Below are 18,874 nucleotides of genomic sequence, written 5' to 3'. Positions count from 1 at the left end.
AACTACTGCCTCAGCATGGCTGTTCTTCATCTGAATATAGCTGCTTCTATTGCAGACCTGAAAAAGGGTTTATATGCCCCAAATCACATCTGTTCTTTCCAATGATGTTTGTTGATCTAATAAAATGTATGCTTCTCCCTATAAACCCTGTCATGTTTGTAATTGTAAAATACATGTGATTACAGACATGTTCGCTTACCTAACTTATTCAATAATTTCCACAAAGCAATAAAAAAGATGGGGTCTTTGCAAAAATTTTACAAATGCCACATGCCTAGCTCAGTTTGAACCGTGTTGGCTTTTACCTGGTCTGAACTGCTGCAATAGCAGGAACTTTAGCTAGAGAACAGAAAGCAAACCCAGGCTGCTTTTGTGCCAGAATCTGGGAAAAAAAACAGTCTCTCCTATGAAGGAGCAGTAATACAATTTACCAGATCAGTCTGTAAATATATGGCAAACCTTTCGTACTATCCAGGGGAGAGGTTGATCTATGGTGTGTGCTACTGCAGATATGAGCAGCCTCCCTCTCCAGATGGAAGTCAGCTCCATGGATCAACCCATGGCTTACAGCGTGGTACGCGAGTGCTTGAACTAGCAAGGGTTAACAGAAACCTACTCCTGCAACGGGCTGCAAAAGAGCCCAAAACCCCAGCAAATGAAAGGTGCACATTCAAATTAAAGTCAAATATTAGAGTGTAGAAGAGGTCCAGGCAGACTCTGCTAGTCTAACCAGAACACTTATTTTGATTCCTCATGTATCTGCAAAATAATTACCTTGTGGAAGTTCCTGCACTACCTCAATGCACATACATTTACATGGGATGAGACTTCAACTTGCATTAATAGGAATAGCATGGCTAAAGTCTCACAGAACAAGCTGGAAATTTAATTTTAAGTAAATATTTGCAACTGGGATAGCACATTGTTTCACGAGGCTCCCAGGAGGCAGCCACCACAAAGGATGGCTTCAGCATATGCTTCAGTACCAGGCACATGGTTTAGTGGACTTTTACCAGCATCTGTCCTTACTGAACAGCAGCTGAAAAAGCCATTGCCAGGTCATGGTGACTGCAAACCTCTGAGCAGCACAAACTGTCAAAACCTAAGAACAGAGTTGAGCTGGACACGGTACTGCTTATGAATGGTAGCCTGTTGAACTAATGGTTAATTAGGTAGGTAGCTCTGCTTTGGTCCAGTCTAGTACTAGAGACAAAAGCGGGAAAGTTAGCCTAAGTTAATTGCAGGAGAAAACAAAATTTTTTAGTTAAGCCTCTGTGTGAGTGCTGCCACTCAGAAATAAAGCTATACTTCAAGGCAAATAAACTAGATTCAAACCATTCTGCTTGTGAATAACGGAATCCACACAAAGCTTGAAGATGCTGTAAATTCACTCCTTTATTTAAATGACGTTAATGTCCTAAGGAGATAAGGGCACGCAGATTTTTGTGAATAGGTAGACTATATTTTCAAGATCTGTAAAGGTACCAAATTGCATTTCTTCTTGAACTGTGTGGAGCTATGCACAATTTTTTTCTGTAGCTTCCACTAAATCAACTTCATAGTGGCTTGTATTTTGTATCTGAAATAATTTTTATTTCTATTAGGAGTGTTGAAATGTGTTTTAAATACATGACTTTTAATGAGTATTTCAAAATCAAAACCAGCAGAACTGATTTCTTTAGTTTTTTTTTTTAACAGAAAATTAGCATCTGGCCCAAGAACGTGATGCCTGGTTTGAGAGTCGTGCAAATTAAAAGAGACATACTTAAACTGCTCACGGTGTCTGTAATACAGAGTTGACAGATCACTGATTAGATCAGTGCTAGCAGGCACCCTTGTAACAGGGCTGCTGTTTTAACTCCGCTCTCTGGCAGAGGCTTTTTCTCTGTGTGAAATGTAAATTAAATGTAATTCTGGCAACCTTCGTTCACTCCAGAAAAGCAACAAATCTTCTAAGCAAGTTTGCCAAATGGTAAGAAATAGGATAAGAAGGATTTTGAGAGATACCCAGAGCTAACCTTGCAGATGACCAAGGGGAAAAAAAGCACAATATGCAGCAATAGCTTATATTCATGAGGACGTGTCTTAAAAAGAAAATTAGCTCACTGCTTAATGAAGGATTTTAAACCTACTGAAAGCACTGTAACAGGAACTTTAAGACACTAAAGAGAACTATGCAATTCACCGGATCTCAAACATTTTCTTGCACCCATGGACACAAAACACTGAAATGCTCTGACTTACTAACCAAATCATGGATTTGTGGCTTTGAAGTGGAAATGGATATAATTTGTTTTAAAAAAGAATGAACTTGAGCTGGTACATGGCAAAGCAGACTTGCAAAGCTTGTATTGAAAATTCAAACACCTCTCTTTTTACTTTGTGGTGACATTTCATGGTTTAGGGATGCTTTTCTAATGTTCCGCATTTGCATGTGATAGAAACCATGTGTTTTTAAGGAGAAGTATGGATACAAACCACTATAAATGCTTCTGTAACGAAATGGAACCATTACCTTTGTTAGAGAAACCACAAGGAAAGAGCTGGGCTTGAATCATCTTTTTATGGCTGCTAGTAGGTACGGTCTTAAGCCTGCTAACACGGCAGGCTCCCTCCGTGCCCTTAGCCAGAGCTCCCCGTTTCTGGTCGTTCTTCCTGCAACTCACAAGCTGTACGGGACTGGGGCTGAACAATTCTTTTGCTCAAAGTTGTTTTGAATGTATTGCCTCTTGAACAGTCCAGTAGTGTAAAGTTTTAAACGGTGAAAGTAGAAATAAATAAGCTCAGAAATAAATATGAGCAACAGTAACACATCGGATCTGAGTAAAACATCTTGTTATCTAACAGAAACAGAGAACGGTTTTGTAAAAAAAAAAAAAAAAAGTCAGTGTGAATGTTGAACATGTGAACATTTTTCCTAAAGCCACAGAACACTGGGCCTGTGTCTTTTTTCCCATAAGAAAACTGGTTCCCACTGGTTTGGTGGCTCTTTTCCCCCAAATCCCGTAAGTACTTCTTACCTGAATAGTTTCTGTTCATTTTTCTCTAGTTCTGCACAGATACCAACATTACTGTCTGTATTACTGGAAGAGGGTCAAATCCCAAAATCTTGGAGCTAAACCTGGTTTTCCCAAAGTCTGAGATTATTCAGAGCTGGGTTACGGTTTAGCTGAGCTGAAGAGGGTCAGAATACAGGAATAAATTGGAAGTGGGAATGATAAGGAGTTCATAAACTCTTTTATAGTATGATAAAGCCCAAAGCAATCTAAACAGGCACGGGCCATGTAAGCCCTATGATATCCCCATTCTCATGCTTTCCGTGTGCTGTTGTGCAGACTGGCTGGCCTCAGCGCCCAGTCCAGACCGACACTTGTGCTGGGAAGGGGAGAACGACTGAAACTTTCCGGGAAATACCCAGCTAGTCCAACTCTGTAAGACTGCTTTCTTTGTGTAATATAAATCCTATTTTAGGATTCTGTTTTTTTCTTTACAATTCAATGGTTAGTCAATGATGTTTCGTTCAGCAGCTAATGATGGACACTGTTCTTTTACACACACAAGAGCAAAAAGGCTGTACAAAATACCATTTGCTTCAGGCTGAATATATATGTTCAGCTAACAAGTGATGCATTGAAAATGTATTTCCAGTGTATTAGATTCTGTAATACCAGGACTTTCTATCATTTTGAAGAGCACAAGGGCTTTTCTTAGCTATGTTTTCAGCTTACTGTTTGCCAACTTTGTCATAAAACAATTTATAACAAAAGTATTTCTGTTTTATAATAGCTTTTCATCACTGGTATTTCAAAGGAGAAGATACACAAACACAGTGAATATAAAACTACTTCCCAAAATACCATGAAAAATAAGAGGCTTACCCTGTATTTCCCACCCTTGCTATAGAGGTGGCTTCAGGCACAATAAATAAGTAAAGGAGGAAGGTAAATCATTTCTGAGCAATAAATTCCACAGCATGGGAGCATAATGAGTAAAAGTGTGACCACCTAGTGCTTAACACCGGAATTGAAAGAGATAAGAGAATCCATGTGTTTGTCCCAAGGAATAAACAATAGCAAGAAGCAACAAAAAAAACCCCAACACCAACAAAAAACAAAACAAAACAAACAAACAAAAACCCCCAACCAAACCCAAAACAAAACAACAAACACCAGCAAAAGAAAGAATTTATGGAAAGCTGGGTTTTAAGCCAGGCAAAATTCTGTGAGGTGTGACAACACTGCTGTCCTGTAGAAATCACTGTGATGTGTTATTTAAGGTCCATAGAAAGCTGTTCTATTGTCACAGGTTGTATTTTGCAAGGAGGACAGACAGGTAGTTAATGTGTCTAATGCGGCAGTTGTTTCTGCGGGGGAGTGGTGGGCTCACCAGTCTGGTGTGTTGCAAACTGAGTAACTGATGTCCTGAGTGACCTAATTTGGTTTTTTGGAAGCCCGATGTGGTCATTACATGACTAAATATTCCAGACACTTGCATGAACTGTACGAGATTGAAGGTGAAATCATGGTCTGTTTCTCAGATGCAGAGGGCCTAATAAAGCTGTGAGATAGAGATGTGGGATAAGGTGGGGCGGCATTACCCAAGCAAAGAATCCTGAATGTGTTATAATAGTTTTGAAGAGACTAACGAAGTGATACAAATGCTATGGACAAAGGTGGAGGAAAGCTCTCCCTGCTGAGCTGCTACAGGATTTTGTTCCAGAACTGCCCTCTTATAAACATTTCGTGCTGCTTTCCTTAGCCCTCCGCAGGGTTTGACTGCTGCTTACAGACACGGTGCACAAGCGAGTGGTAGTTCCACCACAGTCTCAGCAATGGCAGACGTACTGTCAAGTTGCTGGGAGGTCCCACTCAAACAAAGAATTCACTAAGAGAAGTGACAGTAACTTTTAAATTGTACAGCACAAAAAAAGCTGTACAAGCATCTCGCCTCGATTTAGTAACCTACACATCCAGAATCTTGTCTTTTATGTGCAAGAAAATAATCTGCAGAAAATAACACAGCAGCAGCAGCAGCAGCAAACATTAGTCTAATTGCACACGCCATGCAACTGCATGTTTGTAGGGAGATCATGGCAATGCAGGTGACAAACCTGGATCTATTTACAGGCCTACCCGTGACAGCGAGGATGAAGAGGATGATGAGAAAAAAGGAAGAGGTTGTACCCTCCAGTATCAGCATGCCATGGTGCGAGTCCTCACACAGTTTGTAGCTGAATCCTCTGAGTTTGGAGGCCACTTGACATATATGTTAGGCTCTGAGTGGCAGTTTGACATCACTGACCTTGTGACTGATTTCATGAAGGTAGAAGAACCCAAGATTGCTAAGCTTCAAGATGGCCGAGTTCTGGTTGGTCGTGAGCATGGCATCACCACGGTCCAGGTACAGCCTAACACGTGTCTGCAGCTTCCATAGGCACAGTTCTGCATGCACACACAAAATAGCTAGTTAGCTTACGAAATTAATTGCTCTCAGTAAAAAAGAAGCTGAAAAAAATTTACAAGCTAAACATAAAAGGAAGTTTGAATGGGTTTTCATTTATGCTATTTGCCACTTCCATAAAATACCTTTAGGTGAAACTTCTGAAGGGATTTATCCATGTTAATGTGATTAGCAACACAGTGAGATTTCCTGAACAGTGGAACTGGTTACATGATGCACACAACTAGTTTCTCTTAAGTGGGACCTTATGAACCTAACTGGCAGGAAATTATACCAAAGATCTGCATGCATCTTTATGTGCTGAAACATCTTAGAAAAATTAGTCCCTTTATGTTCACAAAATGAAACAAAACAAATTAACACAAAAATAATCTTCAGAAATCTTTCAGAGTGTTCATGTTTACCACCTGTCTCTCTCTGTCTAACTTCATGCGTATTGCTTAATCAGACCAAAGGAATACAGGCACTGGGGCTCTTCTTACTGACTGCAAACATCCATAATGTTCCAGTACACTAAGTTTCCAAAGAAACAGGTACTTTTAGGGCTCAGCCTCTTTCAGCCTAGAACAAATATCACAAAGAGGTCAAGGGATTTCTGCCCTTAAAGTGGCTCTCTCACTCCAGTGACTAGAAGAGCAGACGGCAGCTAGCAGTGATGCAGGTGGCTATGCTGTACATTTCTCATGTTAGTTTACACAAATCATGCCTCAGATATTTTGGGCTTGAACCAGCTGTTTCTGGCATCAGTAGAAAGACAATTGTCTTCTTTTGAGCATGTTAGAAACAAGGTCTTAGAGCAAACTGACAGAACTATTTCGGCCTTGAAAAATGCAGACAGGCACCCAGTGGGGTTTTCAAAGTCCTTTTGCAAATCTCACTTTCATTTCATTCAGGTCCTCTGTCCCTATAAAGGCACCAGGCCAAGTTCCTATCAGCCAAGCTTTGTACACTTATTTATTCCCTTATTGAGTTTCAGTGTTAATCAGTGTCTTACACTACGTCGTGTGCTATACTGCATTCATAGGAGGTTTTACAGACCACAGAAAAATGACTTTTTTTAAAAAAAACAAATCCATTTAATTTAATCTATACTCCATTGTTGAGATGAAGCTGCAATTTTGAAGTGATTGGTTGTTTGATTAAATTATTTTTTGTAAATAAAGTAATTTAGCAGCAAATGTATGTAATGTCTTGGGGGAAACCTCAATTATAGCTTATACATGGATGCGACAAACCCGAGATTAATCTGAAGTGTTACGCCGATTAGAGTCTGCTCTTGCTTTGCCACCCAGTTGGTTACTGTTTCGTCATGCAGGGCATTTGCTTTCTCTTTTCAAGGTCCTGTCACCTCTTTCCGATTCCATCCTGGCAGAGAAGACAGTGATAGTTCTAGATGATCGTGTAACCATTACGGACCTAGGAGTGCAACTAGTTTCAGGCCTGTCCCTCTCCTTACAAATCAGCAAAGGAAATAAGAGAGCTATCGTTTCTACCACCTCTGCATATGATATCCTTCATACTCCGAAACAGGTATGATCCAAGATAATATATAGAATTAATTTATGTGTTTGTTGTGTTTTGTCAGAAGCTAGAGATAAACAACTTGCTGGAAATTTTAGACAGCACATGTAACATATGACTTTGTGAAAGCAAAAATACATAGTGAAAGCTGTTCATCTTACTGCCCAGCTCCTACAGGGGCAAACACACACACAGAATGACCATGAAACTCTTCAGAACGAGTCTGGAGACCTGCGCAGCACAGGGAAAGTGGCGGATGTGCCTGCGCATGCATAGTGCTGTAGGAAGCATGTATGTGCCACACGATGGGAAAATAGAGCTCAGCTGTGTCAGCAGTGGCAGAAAGCCCGTTCCGTAATGGTCTCACAAGTCAGCTCAACCAACAGGCCTTTTGGCTGCATGTACACAAGTTTTTGTGACCTGCATTGTTGAAATCTGATGAGTTTGTGCTTATTTTGAACCATATAATCGGAGGAATTAAATGGCTTTCGATGAGACCACAGAATAAATTACATATATCTTTTAAATTGTATTTATTCTAAAACTGAGACTGTATCACCAGAGAAAGTGTGGGGTTTTAGCACTAGAAATTTGCAGTAAGGAGGCAAATTGTTTTGGACAAAACATCCTTAAAAATGGCATTTTTGCCAGTGTTTCTGTAGTACCCTGAGAAGACTACAATCACTTTTTTATATTTCACATAATCTTGTATATTTGAAAGCATGATGGAAAATTTAAAATATTGCATTGAGCTGTGTTCTTAACTTAGTTTGCTTCAGTGGGCTGAATGGGATCACCGTCCCGACACATAACAGCTCTGCTTGTTGTATTTAATATGGCATTAGAACTGCAGTGTCACAGAAATTCCCCAAATTAGGTCCTTTATAAAATTAATTAACCACAACTTTGGAAACATGATTATTTTCATCATGAGGCCCTGGCATTCCAAAGAGGCTTCTCACTTCAGACTGAACAAAAGAATTGTCAATATTTCTGTCAGCACCTTTTATTAAATTTAGATGACCATGTCTTCGATAGCTCCCCAAGATGAGCTACATGCCTAACTGGCCTAGAGAACACAAACCTACAAGAAGAAAATGAGAAGCAGAGTAGACTTTTTGATTTAAAAAAAAAAACAAAGTAACCAACAACCAAAATAAACTGAAGTTAAATGGTGTATTTATTTTGCTAATGTCAAATAGACTTAAAACAACTGAGGGTCTGATACCTGCTCTCTTACCTTTCACACTTTTTTTTTCCTCATCCTCTCTCCCCCCAGGAAGCCATAGTCAGTGCTTGGATTTTGTTCAGTGATGGGTCAGTGACGCCGTTAGATATCTATGACTCCAAGGACTTCTCCATCACCATCACCTCACTGGATGAGATGGTAGTGTCTACACACCAAAACCTTCAGTCCAAATGGCCTGGGATAGTGGCAGAAGGGGACGGTCAGGGACCTCTGATTAAAATCGAAATGGTCATCAGTGAGCCATGCCAGAAGACGAAGCGGAAGAGCATTCTGGCTGTTGGGAAAGGAAGTGTCAAAGTGAAGTTTGGTCAAAAAGATTCTGACCAAAAAGGAAGCACTAATGACATTGATGATGTGGATAGAGATTTTAAAAGCCATGCAAGCAATTCTATAGAGAAACCTGCAGAACAAGAGAGGACAGCACAAGAATGGTCCAAAAACCACGAGGACATGTCCAGTCATGAGGACAATGCAAACAAAAGCACAACTTTCATATCTCCTGTTGATCAGGAGTCCCTGGAGGAGGGCCAGCTCCAAAATAACCCAACTGCCTTCACAGGTTTCCCTACGCAAGTAGAAATACCAGGAGAAAACAATCCCAGTGACTTCACGTTGACTTCAAGAGGATTAACAGATCTGGAGATTGGCATGTATGCCCTGCTGTGTGTTTTCTGCTTAGCAATCATGGTCTTTTTGATTAACTGTGTGGCATTTGCTTGGAAGTACAGGCATAAAAGGTTTGCCGTGAGTGAGCAAGGCAACATCCCCCATTCCCATGACTGGGTCTGGCTTGGAAATGAGGTCGAACTGCTGGAAAACACAGTTGACATTTCGCTTCCGTCAGAGGAGTGCACTACCATGATTGACAGAGGAATGCAGTTTGAAGAAAGCAACTTTCTCCTTAATGGGAGTTCTCAGAAGACTCTTCATAATCATATCCTCAGATCTTCTGAGTACCTTTGTGAAAAAGAAGTTAAAAGTGAACCTATAAATCCTTCTGGGCCAAAGCAGAAGCGAGTAAAGTTCACTTCGTATACAACAATACTGCCGGAGGATGGAGGCCCCTACACCAATTCAATTCTATTTGACAGTGATGATAATATTAAATGGGTATGCCAAGATATGAATCTTGGTGATTCCAAGGAACTTAGGGACTATATGGAAAGACTGCAAGACAATATGTAAAACTACTTTCTTATGTTTGTAATCACCTTTATGCCTTCTGTTTATGGATGGTGGAGCAGTCAGTCCAGTCAGCAATAGGAACAAGACAGTCCAACCCTGGAGGTACTGAGATGATAACCTGGTATCACTGAGCAGGTACAAGAGGCTGGCTGAGGTAAATCTGTTTCACCACAAACCAGGATGTGCCCCTAAACAGCTACCTGTAGGTGTTGAAGGTGTCACACATGATGGCTGTTTTTGTATACTGCCTGGTACTAGCAAAATGCTAATACAACTACGCTCAGACTCAGAGGAGACTTCATTTGTTTGCCATCTCTCATGATAAATGGTAAATCAAAAAAGAAAGGGATATTTGTTTGCATTGATTTTTCTAGTCGTCGTCCTATGTAAAGCACAGTGGACATTTCTTGCTTACAGCCTGAAACAAGGCTTACATTAAAAGGGATCTGAATGAATCTAATTTTATTGCCTATGTGCAATGCAGCCAAGTAGTCTTATTATTTTTTACAGATATAAAATCCCCCATGTGGTTAATTTCTTTTCCTGTTGTTTATGAATTTTATTTGACTTAGGGAACATTAAATATTTTCTTTGAAGGCTTTTTTTTTTTTCAGTTGTACCAAAGTGTAGTATGGTAATATTTAAAATGATTTAAGTTTTCTATTCATCTGCATCAGCCCTAGAGATACCTCCTTCCTCACTGATTATTGTTCTCCTTTCCATATGGGTATATGGGTCGTTCGTATTTGAAACATAGAAAGATATTAGAACTCTTACCGGGAAAGGGTTGTATCTTCTTACAGGGAACTGTAAATATAATAATAAACCCTGGAAAACAAAAATCAAGGAGTAGCCCTGGGTTTACTTTTGTCATTGCTAATATGAAAAAGTAACCTGCAACGAAACAGCGCATACTTCAAAGGAAGATGCTTTGCTGAAACAGCAGCTCGGTTGACAATACACATTATTATTAGAATGAGAAAGTCAAATGTGGTATTGAAATGCATAGAATTCAAAGGAAATTGCATAGCAAATAAGCAAAAACTTGGAGTCACCACTAATTAATACATTGATGGTAGAGTTTAGAAGGACAAAGAGGTCCACGCTCAGCAGCTAGTGCCCCAGACCCTGCCTGCAACATCTCTGACCATAAGGCCATTAAAGAAAAGGCTTTACACCATGTTCCATTACAAAAAGAAGAAGGAAAGGAAGGACACGCTGGGCACATTATAAAGTGACTAGTCCCAATTTTAACATGGAAAACACGCTGGAGATTCAAAGCTACCATTTCATATGCACTACGTGTATTTTGTTACTGAAGGGTGACTGAAAGAAGTTGAAAATTACAGTTCAAAAAAACTGAATCTACATAATACTTAACAAAACCAATAAATCACATGTTCTTGTGACAGATCCTGTGCAGTAAACACAAGATCCAAATTACACCTGCCTTACGTATTGTAGTTCCCATCTTTTAGGTAGATCAAGATAGGATTTGAATTTGATCATTCAGTTCTGTTATTAGAACAGACCAGACAACCTTAACTATGGGAAGCTCTGCATTTGGATTCTAAACCAATACTGGGAATGTGATTAATATAACTACTGCAAAATAAGGGATTTTTAATGGTGAGACTAGAAAGTGAGGACACCAGGCTTATGTAAGTGATTAGAGACTTACGTTTGCTGGCACCAAATCACGTAGTGAGGGGATGGCATCTGTTAAAATCTAATTTTAAGTAGAAAAAATAATAGAGCACAGAGATGCTTCTAGTTCATAAGGGATGCAGCCCTTGTGCATCAAATGAAATCTTGGCTTATTTAACAAATGTTCTCTCCTCTTTAAATGATCCACACCTTATAAGGAAATATTAATTCCTACTATGATCCTTATTACTAACAACATAAAAATCCCCTTTTAGAATTTAACGTCTCTTCCCAACATGTTATTTTGTATTCGGCCCAACAATAATGCAGAAGTGTTCTTTGCACAATACTAAATGAGTATAAATCAACCACAAATAAATGTAGTCTTGAAATCAGAGGAGACATGCTGATGGTAGCTGCGGACCACAAGCAGCACAGCTGTCTCCATGAATGGATATCCACCAGTTCACCAGTGAAGCTGAGATCTCACAGCAGCGTACTGGACTCCACGACCTGTTTCTTCACTGTGGCCCCAGTTCAGCTAAGCACAGCAGCATATGCTGAACTCCATCCCCACTCAGTGCCACAGAAGCACACTGAGTGCCAGGGGACGTACAGGTGTGCTCAGCTCCTCTCCTGACTCATTAGTGGGTAATGGAAGCCAACAGCTTTATTTATTTCTTCAGGAAATTTACATTCAAGGGCTATGGCTTGGAAGACTGAAGATCACTAAGTCAGGGTGCTCTCTACTGTTGCATTGGGTGTCCTTGGACTTGCACCTGGGGCCTAATCCCCTCTCTTCAGAGTACCTACAAGTGGCTGTCTGTTCAGGCAGTGTGCTAGTGTGTGGAGGAAGGAGAGTCCTACATGCAGTGAGGTCACTGCTAGAAGCCTCCAAAGGAGCCCTCAGGCCTTTTCAGCGTTTACTTGACACGTGGTTTGCAAACCCCTGTGCTTTCAGGTGTTGCTGAAGAGAGTTATAAACGCAGGGTTCCAGGACTTTTAGTGCTGGACCAGAAATACTTCCATTCTGGTGTTTAACTGAGCATGTACCTAAAATACACTGCGGAGCGGGATGCAACTTGTAAGTAGGGTCTGTGTTCTAGTTACCATAGGGTGGTAAAGTCCTAGCTCGGTATAGCATCCGTCAACGTGGTCATGAAGTTCTTCAGTGGCTGAGTGTGGGGCTGCTTCAGAGTCGTGACTTTTGCAGTCATAGACATCATACTATCCTGAAGTTAAATTATGTATCGCTATCTCAAAGTTAAATTACAACTACATCTTGTTAGAAAGGAGTACAGCCACTACTGGTGATCAGTGCAACAATGGAATTGGATACAGCTTCTCAGAAAAGAAATCTACAATTGCAGATTCATATGACCTTTTGTTTTTTTTCTATCACATGCTGTTACGTCCAAGTTCTTACATGGAAAAATGGCAATACAAAAACCAAAAGAAAGTGGAAAGAAAGAATTCTATTCTCAGTAAAACTGGGATAACACCAATAAAGTGGAATTATTGTGGCTTTATGCTGGTTTAAGAGCTTATGCTACATCTCATAAAATCAAAAGGAAAATAATTTACATGAATATATGTGATGCAAAATATAGTTGTGAGTTGATCTGTCCTTTTAAAATGAAATTTCTCAAATTTTAGTTTCAAAATGATAACTTACTTTAAATGTAAGTAAATTTAGCTTAAAGTTATTTTAATAAAACACAATTATCTGATTCACCTAAATTTTTTCCAATTAGTCTTTTAAACTGAAGTCTTGTATTCGTGGAATACGTGACATTCCACTTTGCTGTTAAATGAGCAGCATTGATACATGGATAGAAGAGTCTCAGCTTTTGAGAATACAAAGCAAAAGTAGCCAAATGGTCAACAGGCACAATATGCATGTATGCAGGAAATGAGAATTGTCTGAAAAAGAAAACAGAAAGTACACTGGCAGATTAATTAGAATTACACTTCAGTAGGTGCCCAGGAAAGCAACGCCTGTAATTTAATACTGAACCAACAGCACATCTTATGGCATGTCTAGAGAAGACATTGTGAGCGATTTCTTTGCCTGCTAGCAAGGCAAGACAGTGTGTAGCATCAATACATACAGCAGGAGACACCCAGGAAAAATTCTGTAAGCAAAGAGTGGATGAATGGAACATGGGGAATTCGTGAACTTTAGAAATAAAGCTGATGCCAGACCCTCAGCTCCTGTTACCACAGCTGAGTGACTTAACGGCAGCTGAACACTGGCGTACAGAGAACGGAGAATCAAGAGCTGGGAGCTTGCAGTGGCGCAGAACTTCACTCGTTTGGCCACCACATGCAGCCCAGCTCCGCGGGGCTTGTCTGCGCCGCCTTTCTCATTGAAGTAAGAACTTGGGAAACCAGTGCCCTGCTCTCCTCTTGATGTAGAACCACATCGATTAACATTTTGAGCTGCTGTTTCTTAATTCATATTGGGGAATGTACAAGAAAATCTTACAGCCATACAACACAGTGCAAACAGTCCATTATGTGATGGACCCCCCAGTATTTCAAGGTAGAGCACCGTATGAATGAAATACCGATTTTTCATAGTGGATATTCTCTTTTCTGAAATATAAATCATGTGCACTACATTGAAATACACTATAGTGTATTGTGAAATGCATACATTAATTGCTGAATCTATAACACTGAATATGTATATACATCACCCCCAAGATATTTATACAATATAAGTCTTAGATGTATAACATACTGAATTCTGTACAAAATAAACTGTAAGTTAAGACAATGAAAGAGAACTTTCATATCTGTGTAATTTGTATGCTGATTGTTATTCAAGCCTCAGTTTTCATCTTTAAATGTGCCATTTAAAAAGAATACTTATTTTCTATAGGCAGATATCTGAAATAAAGACTTCACTCTTCAGAAAAGAAGCAACTGAAAGACTGTGAAAGAAACAGATTCTACTGGAGAAATAAACATAATGTTCATGTATTATTTTTTTTTTTTAAAAAAAACTGACTAAACTATTTTGCATTTATACTGGTCAGGGTGATCTGCTGGTTGGGTTGAGGGTGATGTGCCCCAGCGGTGTGAACGGTAAATCAGCAGAATCACCAGCATATGGATTGATCACATGCCTCCTTGCTCAAAGCAGCACAAATGGCAGGATTATCTAGTCCAAGGGTTTCGCCCAAGTTCCCTGCAAGCAGTGCTCCAGCCCTCTCCCTGCAGTGAGCGATCCCTTCCCAGCACCACATGTGATGAGCAGACGAACACACTGAATGACCCCCGTCTGGCAGGGAGCAGTAGGGAGGCATGCTTGGATTTTAAGGAAAAGGGAACAAACTTACCCTGTCCCTTTAGCTCTCCGGTGTGAATCATCACAGGTCAGATGTCTGATTCGGTGTTCTGAATTTCCTTCCGTTCCCATTAGAATAAGACAGTCTCAAAGTTTTAAGTGACTGCTGACCTCATCGCAAGAGCTACTGGCAAGTAGCTTGCTAATGCCAGGACAGGAAATTGAGCCTCAGTCTTTAGCTTTTGCTCAAGGCCTTGGAAATGGAGGCAGAGCCAGAAACACCGACTCTCCTGACACCTCCCATGGTAATCGGGCCTTCCATGGACATGGCAGTACTGGACAACCAGCACTTAGGAGGCACCTCCATCATCCTGCTGCTGGTTTCAGCTGGACCACGTTTGAGATCTGACTGTACAAATTCACTGCAAAGGTATGGGCTGCCTTTGTACTAATGGGAGCAGTTTAACACCACCTGAATGGTTTAATGGTCACTATTGTAATTTCTAATGTATTGAAATGTGTTTTTATATAAAGTCAGTTGGAGAAATGGATTGAAAACTGTGATTTAGGAAGTGCCTCAGAGAACCTAAACTCCAATGTGCTTTGGGCACAAATTCCAGTCAGTCACCCTAAGTTTTCTCAACAGTAAAATTAGAAACATTTTTCATAAACGACACTTCTTTTGTTCTAGCAGTTATATTTGTCCCTATTTGACTATTATTATGACACCCTTCCCTTTAGCAGCACCTTACTAAAGAGTCACCAGTGGATCTACTTACACTGTGGTGCTCTATTCAGTGTAACTAAAAGTACCAGGTTAGGAGCTTTAACAGAAAAATAGTCCTTACAGTTATATTTTACACACATACACTCAACTGCTCAAAACAACTACCACAGGTGTAAATTTAAACTATCAATGTGTGTGCGCTATGTAACCAAAAATAATTACCTGCATTCATTTGGGAAAAAAAATAGCCCAAAAAGTACAACTTTTTTTCCCTCCAAAAAACGTGAGCTCTCAGGATTTGGCAGGCCAAAGGCCCACACAGTGACATTTGTCACAAATCAAATGTGCCATATCCCAAAGGCTGCCTCAGTTGAAACTCCCACTGCTCTTGTTAGGAGCTGGACTGAGACAGGACCAGAGACCCATCAGGTTTGGAGCGGAGAGGCTGGGTTTGTCCTTGTGTTACACAAACCTGGACCCTGCTGTTCCCAACCAGTGGCACCTCCAAATGGAGCGAGTGTGATGGTGTCCAGTGTTTACGTAACTGGTGACACATTCCATTATGTAGTGTTCATCAACTTTTTTTTCTTTGGTGAAAATGGAGCCAGTGTGCAAAATTAGCTATTAATTCTGCACCCTCCCAATGCAGGCCACCTAGCATAACTTCAGATATTGTCTTTTTTCTATTCCAGTGACCCATGTGCCCAGGGTCTGCAAAAGTTTGGTTACTGAGGGAATAAAATTAAGCTGTTTTATTGAAAGAGGCAGCTTATTTGAGAGATTAAAAGCAAAGTGGATGATGTTGTGAGACCTCTTCTGAGACTCTTAACATGTACCATAGTGTTACTTGCTTCCAAACACATGTATCAGCATAAGGGTTTATAAACCAATGCACATGAAGACTTGTGTGGTTCCTTCCAATAATCTTGGGTTAGTCTATTTAAAAGTCAATGGGCTCTGATGATCTAAAAAACAAGTAAGGAGCTCAAGATTTAGTTGAAATGAACAATGGATATTTTTAATCCTCCAATTTAAAGCTGATAAGCAAGGCAGAATATACTCCACTATGCTGTAGTAGTATCTGTAGGAATTTTTTTTTCTCTACTCTAGCATTTAAAAAAGAACAATCATTGGCCAGAGGAACAAAATTCTGATCTCCCTGAAATCTATGACTGTTACAAAGCGTTCACATTCATCTAGGTCTATCTATACTATATTTATAATTTATGCATTCATTACAAAGAATGATGCCATTGTACAATATATTGCCACTGAAACCCTACCCATTAGTTATTTTCTGTGCTCAAACAGCACATGGGTAGGAGTTACTGTATGCTGTGAGTAGGATATAAATTTGGTATCACTGCTAGCCAGACCAAAGCCCACGGCAGTTGTACTGGCCAAAGTCTGACCCTAGCTAGTGGCAAAGGGAACACACGTGCACACCAATACTTAACAATATTAAAAGGTTCTCCTGCTTATTGTTCCAAACTTCCTTCTTCCTGAGTACACATGCCAGGGGAATTTATAGTGCCTATATATTCAAGTGTATGTTCTTTCTTCATAAAGTGAAACTAGGACTTCGTAGAATGGATTTTTGTATGAGTTTAGGTTTTGCATTTTTAGAGGTGAGCTTGAAACAGAAAAAAGTCCATTAAAGTCCATAGCAGTTCTTCTTGCGAAGGCATCCACACACTAAGCACCCCACACTGATCAAGCTGTCAGATGAAATACAAAGTCTGGGCATGGGGCTAGTGTGGAGTAATGTCAGACCTCACATAAGAACTGAAATTTGTTCTATAGTTGAAGTTCATGGTCTATAATCTTTGCAGGGATTCTCTCTCATCACAGAAGACATCACCTATCATGAGAGGTGCTTAAAAAAGGGAAGCACAAGTTAATTGCATTTTCTTTAAAAAGAATAAATAAACAGAAACCCAGAAAACCCAAAATGAAGGCTTAACCTCTCTAAAAAAGCACAAGTTGGCATTACTGTTCATTATGAATTAGCAACTTATTAAAATACTCAAAAAAATTGTAACATATAAACAGATGACATTTACTATACTGCAGGCTATAAATCAACCTTTCACTTGAGGTAAAATATTCCTCCTTCCATGGACAATTAATTTTGACAAGGTACTTAATTTTATTTCCAATAGATAGATTAAGAGTGTGTTTTATGATTCACAATTTAATTCAATTTTGGAATACAGTGAATGGTCAGAGGCAAAACACAGACGGGCGGGCAAGCTAAGTAAAGCCACCTGGCTAGTACAAGGAAATAAAGCTATAGAAGGGAACGCTGTGTCTAATCATAGTTAAGCCTTTGTTAATGTTTCCCCTTGGTTTGTATATACTGGGTATAGGTATCTCTTTTTATCCCATGTGCAGTAAGTAAGACACACTGATACTACTTATACTACGCTACATATGCATGTAGCATACATGCATACATATGGCATCATTACCAATATGTAGCTGACGGCACTAAATTGGCCAATTTAAATGAAAATGTTGTGGGATCGTTTTTTGTAAATCTAAATCACCTGCTCACTTCCAAAAGCCTGATTCACAGAGACAAGTTACAAGAATCTTTTTTTTTTTTTTTCTGGAGGAGTTTAGCAAGGACTGGAGAGATTGCTATGCAGCAGGACACAAAAAGCAAAATGAAGAGCGTTATCCAAAGCCGGAGGATGTGAATTCCATTGACATTGATTATTGAATAGAGTGGCTCAGCCAGGATCCCCACCTGCTCTCCTGTGAGCACAAAAGGCTGTTTTCCGCAGTTTTTCACTGAAGAGTAAGGACACACCAGTCCCGCTACCAGCTCCCCACCTTACCGAAGCCCGCTTAGAGAAGGGCCCTGCACAAACGGGAAACATGGTGGTGCTGCACTCCCTTCTGCTCCTTATCTCCAACTAGGAGAAGGGAAGGGGCTGGGGGGGATCAGCAATGGCCCAGATACCACATGGTTGAAAACACCCGTAGCAGCAGCAGCAGCAGGGTGCCGGCTGGACACAGAACTGTTGGTCACACACTGTGGGCTGACTGACGACCCCAGGGGAGCCTGTTCAGGGCAGGGGGTGGGCAGGAGGGCGCCCAAGGCAAAAGGAGGCAGCAGACCATTGCCTACCTGACCAGGAGCCATAGGAGGCAACACTGTCTTCCTCACACAACTACCAACCGTGTGGTCACTTTCCCTTACCTTGCTGAGCTTCATTCTGTGATTTGCTATACAGTTGTGCAAAGCCATGATTTTGGGTTGTCATTAATTAACTCATTAGAGTCCTATATGATGGTGATACAGAAGACAACAAGACAGCGCACGCACACACATGGGTGGCATGGCTCTTGGTTTCTTGGCCTTTGCCAGTGAGGGCCTATGCTGATGTGATTTCAGTGTCCCAGAATGGCCACAGCTGCTACGGAGCCCAGCTCTGTCACAGGAGCTTACTGAAGGGACTCTGCTCACACAAGGCTCTCACAAAGTCAGGCTTTAGTGAAAAAAATCTAACCCGGGAATTGCTACGTTGGCTCACAGTAATGGCCACCTAATGCTGATACCCTATTGTAGTCTATAACTACAATGAGATGATTCAGCAGATGTCTAGGAAACCTACCGTATGGGGCACGGGTTTGTGCAATAGCATCTCTGTCAGACTGACGTGCAAAAAATGTTTCCAGGCAGTGCCAGATAAATACAGGCTGTGGTTCAATGCAACAAAGGCAACTACTTTTCTAAACTACTCTATAATGTAAAAGCATGGAGGTATAAACACTTGTTTAG

At 40.4% G+C, this 18,874-nt stretch overlaps 1 protein-coding gene across 1 annotated transcript in view; it reads left to right on the top strand.

The window, feature by feature from the left end:
- TMEM132B (transmembrane protein 132B) overlaps positions 1-15,053 on the top strand; it is a 258,293-nt gene extending 243,240 nt beyond the window's left edge. The window contains exons 7-9 of the mRNA XM_037375321.1: positions 5,127-5,400; positions 6,799-6,990; positions 8,261-15,053. Of these exons, the coding sequence (XP_037231218.1) occupies positions 5,127-5,400; positions 6,799-6,990; positions 8,261-9,415 (1,621 nt within the window). The 3' untranslated portion in view covers positions 9,416-15,053. The remainder of the gene's footprint in view (positions 1-5,126; positions 5,401-6,798; positions 6,991-8,260) is intronic.
- Positions 15,054-18,874: the final 3,821 nt, after the last annotated feature.

The sequence above is a fragment of the Falco rusticolus genome, chromosome 1 (assembly GCF_015220075.1).
Source record: "Falco rusticolus isolate bFalRus1 chromosome 1, bFalRus1.pri, whole genome shotgun sequence".
Classification (NCBI taxonomy): Eukaryota; Metazoa; Chordata; class Aves; order Falconiformes; family Falconidae; genus Falco; species Falco rusticolus.
The sequence above is the reverse complement of the archived record's forward strand: the minus strand, read 5'-3'. Positions and strand labels throughout refer to the sequence as shown.